Source organism: Aquarana catesbeiana, linkage group LG08, assembly GCF_042186555.1.
Source record: "Aquarana catesbeiana isolate 2022-GZ linkage group LG08, ASM4218655v1, whole genome shotgun sequence".
Classification (NCBI taxonomy): Eukaryota; Metazoa; Chordata; class Amphibia; order Anura; family Ranidae; genus Aquarana; species Aquarana catesbeiana.
In genome coordinates, this window is record NC_133331.1 from 42723744 (window position 1) to 42736276 (window position 12533).

Below are 12533 nucleotides of genomic sequence, written 5' to 3' on the forward strand. Positions count from 1 at the left end.
AAAATTTTCATTAAGCCTCACCCAGAGTCTGTGTCATTCTGTAAATCTAAAATACTTGCCTTCAGAAAGTGTTATCAATTGTAAACGGTACAAAAAATAACTCATCCAGCCATAGATTGTGTCCTCCAGAACCATTGTAATATAAATATAGGCCTGGAACAATAAAGAGAATGATTTGTAGCAGGAGGCTTTTAAAAATAAATAACAAACTGTTAAAATATCAGTCAAGTATGCTGGCAAATTTTTGAAGACATCTTACAAATAACAAGATTATTACCGTGGATATTTGCAGAACAAAAAAAAACAAAAAAAGTATTGATTTATTCTTGTTTTTTTTCTGGTAAAAGAACTGCCTTCTAATTCTTTCAATGTTTCTTTGCACAAGTGCTTTTACCCATCAGAAACCAAGCTGAGTGTGTTTAATTAAAGGGTTATTTATATTGATAAGGGCTTTGGTGTTCCATGTTGGGTGTTCTACATCAGTGGTTCTCAACCCTGTCCTCAAGTACCACCAACGGCTTGATATTTTGAACAGCTATTTTATCTAAAAGAAATTCCCAAAACATGGCCTTTTGGGGTTACTTGAGTACAGGGTTGAGAACCACTTGTGTCCTGGATTAAAGAGATGATGTGGCAACCCTACATACTAATGGTTAGGACATGCAGAGGCTATCTTTTATAGTCCCTCATCTTAAAAGAGAAGTATGGCCAAAGCCTTCGTTTTGCACTCCTGTGACACAGAGTCAGCCAAAAGTGGACCAAAGCTGCTTTTGGCTGACGTCACAATAATGTCGGGATCCACCTAGATGCCTGATCGGCAGCTTGCTCAACCTTTCAGCATGCCGCTGAGAGCCTGAGTCAGACGTTTCCACCCATCGCCAACCCATCACTTCAGTGAGCACTGGAGGGGAAGAGCAGAGAGCATTGACTGACACTCTGACTGTCACCTCTCTCTGCTCAGAGGGAACCGAGAACTGAGTGATTTAGAAGTCATGTGATCGCTCAGTTCTCGGTCCTAGAGCTGGTAGGGGACAGCTGCAGTATCACAGCGATGATGCAGCCATAGAGATGATTATCTATGTTTGTTTGCTTTTTATATTTCTAAACTTCTCCTTAACGCCCTTTTCACACAGGTGCCGCCGCTAAGCTGAATCTGCTTGCTTAGCGGAGATCTCTCCGCTGAACCCCGCTGAGCAGGCAGATGACAGGTCCGTGTCCACTATGTGGAACGGACACAGTCCTGCTCTCCTCTATGGGGCAATCGGATGGAAACAAACTGCCCATCCATTTCCACTCAATGCCATCCGATCCAATCCACCAGATGGATGGAAAATAGGAATAGGTCTGTTTTTGGTGGACAGGATCGGATAGCGGCGGGTGTCAGCAGACAGCCGCCGATCCATAGACAACAATGCAGGGTCCGATCAAGTCTGCCTGAACAACTGACAGTGAAAAAACTTCACTGTGTGAAAGGGGCCTTAAGCTAGTCAGTCATGGCTTGATTCTTCTCTCATTTAGCACACAGTAGAAAATCAATTAGTTATCCCATTCACAGTAATAAACGTGCATGGTGGAATCTCCACTTCTGGCTGCTGTGATCAGCAGCTGTGGCACCCACAGATTCCATAATACATTAGTACTGCCAAACAGGCTGTATCTAATAACATGCAGTCACTGCTCAGCTGATCATTTTTCCACCTGGCTCAGTTGATTCTTAAGGTCCGGTTCACACTGGTCCAACATGCGCTCTGACTTTGAAAGCACAAGTCGCATGACATGTCAAGATCAATGGTTCCCTATAAGAGCCGTCTTAACTGGTCTGACTTGTGTCGGTCCGACTTTGAAATATGTTCCTGCGCTACTTTGGTCCAACTTGGGCATGATTTTAGCCCATTTATTTGAATGTAAGTTGCATCCAAGTCAGCTTATCATCTGCTCTGACTTGTGGCATGTGACTTGTGCTCTGAGGATCTTGAAGGGGAACCCTACGGCAAAATGTTAAAAAAATGGCCTCCTGTTTTACTTATACTACACTAGTTTTTTGGGGGGTGAATGGGTAGAGGCACTATGTACCCAATACTCCTTCACATGGGGGGGTTTGGGATCAGGGGGCTTCCAGATTTCGATAGGCCCCCTGCCCACAGACCCACACAACCGCAGCCCAGGGTTGTGAGGAAATAGGGTCCTTGTCAGAGCCCCCCTGCGCCAAAGCACCCCCCCCCATTTTGAGGGCATGTGGCCTAGTATGGTTCAGGAGGGGGGGGGGGCGCTTGCTCATCCTCCCCCCTACTGCATTCTCTGATAAGGGTCTGGTATGGATTTTGGGGGGGAGGGAACCCATCGCCATTTTTTATTCCCTGAAAATCCATACCAGACCCAAGTCGCACGCATCACAAAGTCGGATCTAGTTCATGAAAGTTGCATGGAAGTTGCAGGGCAAAGTCGGAATGACAGTCGCACGACTTTCGTGTCGCACCAGTGTGAACCGGGCTTCAATGGGTGGTAACTGGAAATGGAGGAAAGCAGGCTGTGAGGTAACTTGTCTATAGGTCAGGTCAGTGGGGTCTATTTACTAGCCAGGAGGCTTAATAACTGTTTTCTGCTGGGCTTTTGTTGTGGACTGTGATGCTTACCCCTGCAAAGGAATCTTCTTGTTTTTCTGTAAACACTGACTAACAAACACAGGCAGGAAGCCCTTAAACCTATTTGTGCGTAGAATACCTCTCTGTGAACTCTCCGCTTGAAGCGGGACCCCACAACAACTTCAAGCTATTATGATAATAACAGTAGGTTGATGTACAGTTCATACTATGAAAAACATGTAGCACCGGCAACATTCCTCATACCTTTATAATATTCCTGGTCCCTACACCGCAGTCTTAATAGTTAACTTTATCATTTTTACAAGTGCTTTTCTTTTTTCATTGGCTGCCATTGGAAAGGAACATAATTTTACTAAATTATTCCTTATTATAGGCTATTAAAAAGGTCTTTTCTTGACTAACAGTAATAGAAGACTGATTGCATTGTTATTTCACAAGTTCAATTTAAACATGTATCTTCAAGTGAGTCATGGAGAAGTCTAATTATACTTGTATTAAAAGACCTTTTAATTGTGTAAATTGAAGCAATAGAACTATTAATGCAAATAAGGTTTTACAAAAGGCTTTGTTGTAGCAAATCATATACTGAACAACAGTAGAAAAACATCAGGTGTCTACTTATTCTGCCTCTGCACTTTCTTATTACTTCTCAAAAATTGGAGCGAGAAAATACATTTGGAAGGGTAAATTGCGAGATCCAAACTTGCGCAGTCAGGGCCTAGACTGGAAATGAACAGCCGTGCTTCATAATACTCACATTGAACTTCTTTATTATCTGTTTTGGCAGCACAAAAGAGATACTTCGAAGATGACCAAATATGTGGAGCTTGTTATTGTGGCCGATAATCGTGAGGTAAGAAACAAATATTTGATAGCTTTTCCCTTTTTTGTCTGGTTTTATACGCTATGGTCCAGGAAGACCTTGTCTTATGGGTCACAATCTTGTGTTCAATCAAAGGGAAGTTCTAGACAGCAAGTCAAATTATCAGAGAACTCTTAGTGATAGCCAAGACACGTTGCAGATATACAGTACTTTGGTCAGAAAGCACACTCTGTTTGCCTTTCCAAGGCATTTATATAATATATTTTAGGCAGATTTAACAATTTCCCAAATTGTTTCTTAGATAATAGTCTAGTCAATTGTCCTTTCCATGCTACAATGTGTGGGCAAAACTGCAGTGGACTCCGTAAGTGGGTAGTGTTCCAGACTCAGCTAGAGGCTAGATTTCCAATCATGGTACTGGCTGCAAAGTCACTCAGAAGCAGGGCCGCCATCAGTGGGGTACAGCTAATACACTTATAAGGGGCCCGGCTGGCTTGCACCCCCTACAGCAGCAGCATCATGAAATGAAACTTTTAGCAGCCAGCTGCTGGTGATCCGTGATCTGGCACTCACTCCGCTTCCTACCCTGCTGAGACGGAGCCTGCTGCTAGGTTAGTAATGTGATTGGGCGTGACCCAGGGATGGTGGGTGGCTGGCCTTGGCAGTGGTGGGACCCAGCCCTCTTAGATGCATGCAGATTCGAGAGAGCAGCATGGAAGGTAAGGCACTAAGTCAGTGTGTGTGCAGCATGCTGTAGCTTGGTGTGTGATGTGGACTGTATTCAATCTCCCCAGATGAGACACCTGACCCTGACAAGCTGACATGATGGAATTACATTGTGAAAATGGATGAGGATGTTTTTGGGTGGGGATGAGAGTTACATTGTGGAGAGCCTCTTCACAATGTAACTCTCATCCTCATCCATTTTTACAATGTAATTCCATCATCCTCATCCCCACCCAGAATCCATCCTCCCTCTCCACAATGTATCCTTATCCCTTTCCAGGAAGAGGGATGAGGATGATTCTGGGCAGGGACGAGGATGATAAAGTTACATTGTGGAGAGGGATGATGATGATTCTGAGCGGGGATGAGAATTGTACATATATTAAGTTGTAAGGGTGTTAAAATAAAAGTATGTGCACCGAAAGGATTCAGTGGGATGGCCAGTGGGCAGATTTGGTGGGATGGCCAGTGGGCGGGCCCTGGGGAATGTCGGTGGTCAGGCCCCGGGTGGCCCAGGCCTAAAGCTGAGTAAGGGGCCTGAAAATTTCTGATGGCAATAGAGATAGCAATGCTAGCAACTAGAGTTTTAGAGGAATACAAGCGTTTGTTATACTGGTCACACACATAGAAATATTCAAGCAACTTTAATCCGTTTTCATCCTCAAAAATTGTCAAAGGGATATGGGTGCCAATGTCAAAAGAAGTTGTTTCCCTTTTTTAATAGAAGCAATTGGTAATTGGCTGCCCATATCTTACTTAGTACTTGTATTATCAAAAGCTCTGGGTGAAAGTAGTTGAAATTGGTTTTATTCCAAAATCTCCATACTTGCATGTAGTGTATGTTTAAAGGATAAGTTCACCTTTACAAAAAAAATAATAAATGCGCATTTTTTCCAGGTAAAAAAATATGCATGAATACAATGTCTCGGTCGGAGGGATTCCCCTGTCAGCGCTGTCTGTGTTGATGGGAGAATCGTGCACATTTCTTTCCTGCAACTCGTGGTTGCAGGAAAGACATTCGCACCACCTATGGCCGGCCTAACTTTTAACAATTAATCATCATTGGTTGACCTTTTGATATAATTATGTACAGATCAAATGTATGTTTTTTGTTTGGCTGTTCCTAAAATATTTGGAATGTGGTGCACATGAAGGTATGGACTTGCTCAAATCTATATTTTTCTTGATTAGTAAAGCCAAAATGAACCTGTCAGTCTCTAGCTGATTTATTCACAAAGTATTGTTTGTTCTAATATATGGCGTTTTCATGAGCCTGACACCATCACTTGGCCTTGAAGTGGCTGGAGACCCCATGAGCTGTAAAACACCAGTATGTTATTCCATTTAAATGCAAAGCTAAGATTTGGGTGGAGGTGGATTTTCGGACATAAACAAGTAGGATTGTAGTATTTCATTGTTTAGAACATAAAGAGGCCTGGATAAATAGGTTGCTATGTATAATATGATGAATTTAGATACCTCATTAGACTTACAGTGAATGGCAACTTTGGCATTTTTAGGCAGTAAGCATAATCAACCTGTCATATTTGTCTCTTCCACACAGGAGAGAAAAATCAATAATGTATAAGAATATAACAACAGTGTAATTGCATTTTCTGTGTGATGTACATCTTATGAATATAAAGCTGAGTACAGTTGTTGGAGATAGCTGCCAAACATTGAGCGTTGGCGAATGCAAATCTCACTCATTCTGTAGCGTAAAGATGGCATTCTGGCTCAAATCGTCAGCCACACAAGTTCAAAGCACTGCTGCAGATCGTTAATTTGGCTCAATTATATGGAAACCATCTCTATATATTAATGAAAAAATGGAGATGAGCTTGGGCATCTTCCGAACCCATCCATAACTCAAACTCCGCACTTTTTGTACTACAATGAGCTGCAGACTAGGTCATTCCCCACCCTGCAGATTCCGTTAGAGATGAGTTCAGAAGACGCCTACACCGAAATGAAAATTCTGGACCGAAACTGAAAATTCAGGATGCACTTGGCCGAAAACTGAAAGCAAAATGGACAGTTTTTTATATATATTTTATATATATATATAATATATATTTTATATACACTAAAACCTTGGTTTGAGAGCGTTTTGCAAGACAAGCAAATCTTTTTTTATAAATTTTGTCTTGATATACAAGTAGCGTCATGTCACAACTGAGTAAAAAAGAAAAGAGAGGCGCCTCTAAGTGTAGCAGTATGGATACATTTAATGAAGGTACAACATTTAGAAACTCACATTTTTGATGATTAAAACAGGCACATCTAATTATGCAGGCATCCGGGGTAAAGCTGTCCACATAGACCGTCCTTCTCACTGCCATTGACGTTGTCCCTTCCACGCTAAACTTCAGGAGCGTTCAAGCCTCGCTTTCAGATCGCTCTACTGCAGGGTAGTCTTCCCGGTCACGATTGCAGAGTGAGAGCCGGCGGTGTGGGGGATGGTCTATGTGGACAGCTTTATCCCAGATGCCTGCATACTTAGATGTGCCTCTTTTAATCATCAACCATGTGATTTGCTAAATGTTGTCCCTTCATTAAATGTAACCATATTGCTACACTTAGAGGAGCCTCTCTTCTCTTTTATACTCTGTAGCTCCTGCTGGATTTTGCTTCTAATCCCCTTGTGGAGGCTTCCATTTGTGGATGGACATTTTATGGCCACACAACCTATCACATTGCTATAATCTTTTTATATGGACTATAAACTGAAGGACTTATGAATAAATGGTTGTGGAACTAATCATTTGAGTTTCCATTATTTCTTATGGGGGAAATTTGCTTTGATATACAAGTACTTTGGATTACAAGCATGCTTCCAGAACAAATTATGCTCACAATCCAAGGTTTTACTGTACTGTATAATTGTATTATATTCAAATTTTAAAATAATAGTTTTTGAAGCACTCTTGCATTAAAAAAAGCATAACAAAAGCTGAAGAAAAATGAATCTCTTTAAATTCTATGCATGTCTTCATACTGGTGTAATGTACCTTCCCATTGAAATGCATTGAAAGCGCAGCAAAAACTCATCAAAATTGCACCCATGTCACGTGTGTGATGCAGTTTTTGAGTCACATGGTCTATGGAAATCGTGCAAAATTGTGTGTTTTCGGTGGCCATTATCTAAACTTTTTTTTTCTGACGGCAAAACGCCAATAACCCGGTTTTCAGCCAACATATCGGTTCATACCTTGAAAAAATGTTTTAGATTGTATTATACTAGACATGGACCTTATTTATAGCTCTTGACCTCTTGAAAGATGAACACATTTCAGTTTTGATTAAAAAAAAGGAAATACAGATGAATAGGATATAGCATATACAACTTTTTCTGGGCAGGAAAAAATCATTACATCACTGCAATACATGCACATTTCCCTGTGCTTTAGCCTGTTAAAAAGAAACAAATAGAGATAGATACCTGTTGATCTGACAGAAATTCAGCAAGATGCTAATTTCCTGTTTGAGACAACACAGTGCTTCTGCTGCCCTAAAATTCCAACCAATATTATACCTGTTGATCCTTTAGAAACCCAATAAGTTCTTAACTTCCTGTTTCAGATGACAGCACACAGTGTGTTCTGTCTCAAGGACATATAGCTAAACCTTCTTGTCCCATAAACTTCAGATATTATATTTCTTTGATCTCCGTTTTATTAGAACAAGCCAGGTGAAACTACAAAATAACAGAAATAGACATCAATAAGTAAAATATTGCATACATTACAGCATACATTACAGAAACAACGATCTACAATATAGGATGAGATAGTAAAAACGTACTTTTTAAGTTCTCTAAGGGGTAAAGGTGATAGATTGAGAAATACATGTCTTGCTTCCTGAGTATCTTGTCAAAGAATGGTGGCTGCTTCACTTCCTGTGAAGATTTTACCCAAAATTCCCTGCTTACTAACAACTTCCTTAACTACACATACAGTAAATCAAATAAACAGAACAACTGCAGCAATACCAAAAAAGAACGCTAGATGGAGCCTGCACTCCACATATGATTGTCTTATGTAAATTACAAACCTTACATGTAATTTTAACACAGATTATCAGCATAGACATCTGGTGGACAGAACACAGTGCCTCTGCTGCTCTGAAATCCCAAGCATTGTTGCCAGCCCTTGTGCTGGATTACAGAATTTCTCTGTCTCTCCTCTGTTCTGTAATCCAGAGGCTAACTAGGTAGGGCTGGAAACACTGCTGGGATTTCAGTGCAGCAGAGGTGAAGTGCACAGAAAGTTAGAACCACACTGGATTTCTGGCAGAACCTGCATGTATTGTTCCGTATCTGTAGCATTATTAAAGAGACAAAATACAGGAAATGTTGGCCTAGGGGGTGGAATTTGCTGCTTGTTCTATTTTGTTGTAGTCTTTGTGGGACAGGAGTTTTTATAAATATGGAGACCTGCTTATTCAGATCACATTTTCTAAAAATCGAGAAAAAAAAATTGTTCATAATATGAGCAGTTAGGTAGGTCCTAACTGCAGATGACATCCAGGTCATTCAACCCACAGAACACTGCCATCAGATTCACTGGAACAGCTGCCCGCATGGGTTTGATCCCAGCATGTCTTTCACCTGGAAGGTGATGTGGTTGGAGGTTTAGGTCTGTCCCCCCAAAGTATACCCCATTAGTTATATAGCTGTAGTAATTTGGAAACTGGCACAGTGGATGCTAAGGACAAAATTAGGGCATTAAATAATAAAACTTGCTGTGTATATTTACAGGGACAGTTATGGGGGGTGGGGCATGCGTATAGGAAAAAATTGCTGATATTGGCGAGTATCCTCTGGGATAAACCATCTAACTTCAAGAAAGTTTGGAACCCCTGGATCAGATATCTCCAATCCCCTGAGAGACTGGTGGTGTTCTTCGGGTTGGGCGCCTGGGTTGGGGGAGGTCCGCTTCTTCTTTCCTCTCTCTTTCTTTGCTATGCTTCCTTTTCACCCCCCCCCTCTCCCTTTTCTCTATTTCTGGTTTCTATATTATTCTTTGTATGGTTGCTTAGGTGCGGGCCCCCTGGGCCTTTCTCAATTTGGGCCAATTATGTGAGCTTATTACTTCACTATTTAGTATTTGTCACATTCTCTTGTAGCACGCTACGTTATCACCCATTTGGAGTAGCGCAAATGGAGCAGACACCTTGATACCATACTGTTTTATGTAGTAATGTATTTGGACACTTGTTTGCTCCCACTTACGGGTGACATATGCGCAACTTATTTGGGCTTATCCTGTCCTGCATTGATGTTCCTGAATAGTCAATTTTTCTTATAACTAGGTTGTAATGTATTTTGAAAGCATTTGGTTATGCATCATTGCTTGATATTTGTTTCTATACAGTGAGGGGAAAAAAAGTATTTGATCCCCTGCTGATTTAGTACCTTTGCCTATTGACAAAGAAATGATCAGTCTATAATTTTAATGGTCGGTTTATTATAACTGTGAGAGAATAACAACAAAAAAATCCAGAAAAACGCATTTCAAAAAAGTTATAAATCGATTTGCATTTTAATGACTGAAATAAGTATTTGACCCCTTTGCAAAACATGACTTGGTGGCAAAACCCTTGTTGGCAATCACAGAGGTCAGAAGTTTCTTGTAGTTGGCCACCAGGTTTGCACACATCTCAGGAGGGATTTTGTCCCACTCCTCTTTGAGGATCCTCTCCAAGTCATTAAGGTTTTTCGAGGCTGACGTTCGGTAATCTGAACCTTCAGCTCCCTCCACATATTTTCTATGGGATTCTAACTTTTTTGAAATGCGTTTTTCTGGATTTTTTTGTTGTTGTTCTGTCTATCACTATTAAAATAAACCCACCATTAAGATTACAGACTGATCATTTCTTTGTCATGTGGACAAACATACAAAATCAGTAGAGGATCAAATACTTTTTTTTCCCCTCACTGTATCTCTATATTCTTATGTTTTATGTTTTGTCTCAATTTCTTTCAATAAAAATATTGGAAAGAAAAATTGTTGATATTATCACATGTTTGCACTGTCATCTATTTTGCTCTTCATATATACAGCATCTTCCTTTTTATGAAAAAGTTTTGCATAATCTGATTCTGAACAGGTGTCATCATTTTTCAAGCAGTGGAGTAATGGGGCGATGGGTCCCATCAATCCTTCTACATCCAGGCATCTCTGTATACAATTGTTAGAACAGTTTTCCCTTGGCTGCCATTGTGGCATCTGCAATCCGAGGATCCCAACATACACTTTTACCATATTGCTGTTGAATGTTCAGAGATTTTAGAGTAGCTCTAGCAGCCATGTTTGCAGGTGCAAAGATTATGCTAATTAGAGTTACAGTATCTCCTGCTGTTTATTGAAACGCTGGTGATGACTGTCCTCTTCTTCTTCTCCTCAGTATCAGCGACAAGGAAAAGATGTGGATAAAGTTAAACACCGGCTTCTAGAAATGGCCAATTATGTGGATAAGGTCAGTGCCATTCATTTGTAAATTCATTTAAAGTTCCGAGTCAAATATTTGATTTGTTTTTATCTTTTGTTTTGGATTTTGCATCAGATTTCTAGTTTTCAGAGGTTAAACAAAGATGAAACCTTGATCGCTCACTGTGTGTTTAAGCTGTGCAATTTTGTAAAAAACATTTTTTATTTTTTTTAAATTGTCCCACATTTCTGATGTAGATAATTTACCCTAACCTTTTCCTGATGGAGGTAAAACAAATCTTAACACCTGAGCACAATTTTGCAACTTAAACTTTACATGTTGCAACTACATAGTGTATCCCAGGGAATAATACCGCATTTTTTTTCAAGGCAAATTGGGCTTTCATGTGATGGTAAATGGTAATGGATACAGTATCTCCTGTTTTTTTCTTTTATTATTAAAGGAAAACTGGCACAAAATAGTAGAAATTTTTTTTTTATTATTTTACTGTATATTTCTTGCTATTACAACCCTAAAAAAAATCCTCCTGCTCCTGATGATCACAGCATTGCCACATAATAATAGTGCACATTTTGCTTTTTTTATCCTACCTAACTTGACATTGATACTAAAGTAAACAATGTTTTTTTTTTTTTTTTTTTTTTTTTTAATCCTGCCTAAATTACACTGACCCGACCCCAACTTTTGACTCTAACATGACCCTTGACCCTAACCTTTACTTTAACCACTTGACCTCTGGAAGATTTACCCCCCTTCATGACCAGGCAATTTTTTGCGATACAGCACTACGTTACTTTAACTGACAATTGCGCCATCGTGGGACGCTGTACCCAAAAAAAACATATGTCCATTTTTTCCTACAAATAGAGCTTTCCTTTGATGGTATTTGAAAACCTTGAAAAAATGTTTGCGTTATAAACAAAAAAAGACTGACAGTTTAAAAAAAAAATGTTCTTACTTTCTGCTATAAAACATTTGCAATAAAACAAAAATTAAAAAAATTGAATTTCTTCATCAGTTTAGGCCAATATGTATTCTGCTACATATTTTTGGTAAAAAAATCCCAATAAGCATATATTGATTGGTTTGTGCAAACGTTATAGCAGCTACAAAATAGTTGATATATTTACTGTTTTGCTTGACTTTTTTTTTTTTTTTTTGACTGTGATTCTTAGGCCGGCAATTGTGTTCAACCACACCTGACACTGACCTAGATGAAATCTTAATCTAGCTTTTTTGTCATTATTATTAATATTTTTTTTTTTTTTACACACATGTTTTTGCGTTTACAATATTCTCCTCTAGCAAGGAGAAAAAGATACAGTGTATCTTGTTCTCAATTCAAGAGTAGAAAATACAGGGGTGAGCTATTTAGTGACTGATCACTGTATTAGCCAATCAGAGGCTATCACGGCATGATCAGGAACCTGAGCTCCCGGTTACAGATTGCTGGCTATTGACACCGATTGTTACTGATTGACAGCTCAGTCTCTGTGCTGGTAGCGTGCTGCAGCACATATATATACGGTCCATGGATAAAGACCCACTTCTGTGAAGCTTATATATATATATATATATATATATATATATATATATATATATATATATATATATATATATGCTCGGTGGGAAGGGATTAAAAGCAGAGCCAAATTTTTTTTGTCATGAGAGCCAGAGGTGAGGGAGAATCCAACAGTGGGTGAACCTGTTAACCTGTTCTAGTGACAACTTTCTAAAATGGGAATTCCATTCAATTTAAATTTGCTTCCCCCAGCTCAGGACGTTCAGGAAAATCTCTTTAGCTGGAAACAGGCAGCAAAAAGTAACTTACTATGGGTTTTAAACCTTTCTTGTATTTAAAACTAAAAAAAAAGTTTTAGCTTTACATACAATTTAAAGTAAGTCAGCTGACCTTAAACCAAATCTAT

The 12533-nt window shown here is 39.5% G+C and overlaps 1 protein-coding gene across 1 annotated transcript in view; it reads left to right on the top strand.

Moving 5' to 3' along the window:
• The window catches only part of ADAM12 (ADAM metallopeptidase domain 12), a 970627-nt gene that overhangs the window by 550126 nt on the left and 407968 nt on the right, over window positions 1–12533 (top strand). Inside the window, exons 7-8 of the mRNA XM_073595739.1 lie at window positions 3391–3456; window positions 10561–10632. Coding sequence (XP_073451840.1) covers window positions 3391–3456; window positions 10561–10632 — 138 coding nt within the window. The remainder of the gene's footprint in view (window positions 1–3390; window positions 3457–10560; window positions 10633–12533) is intronic.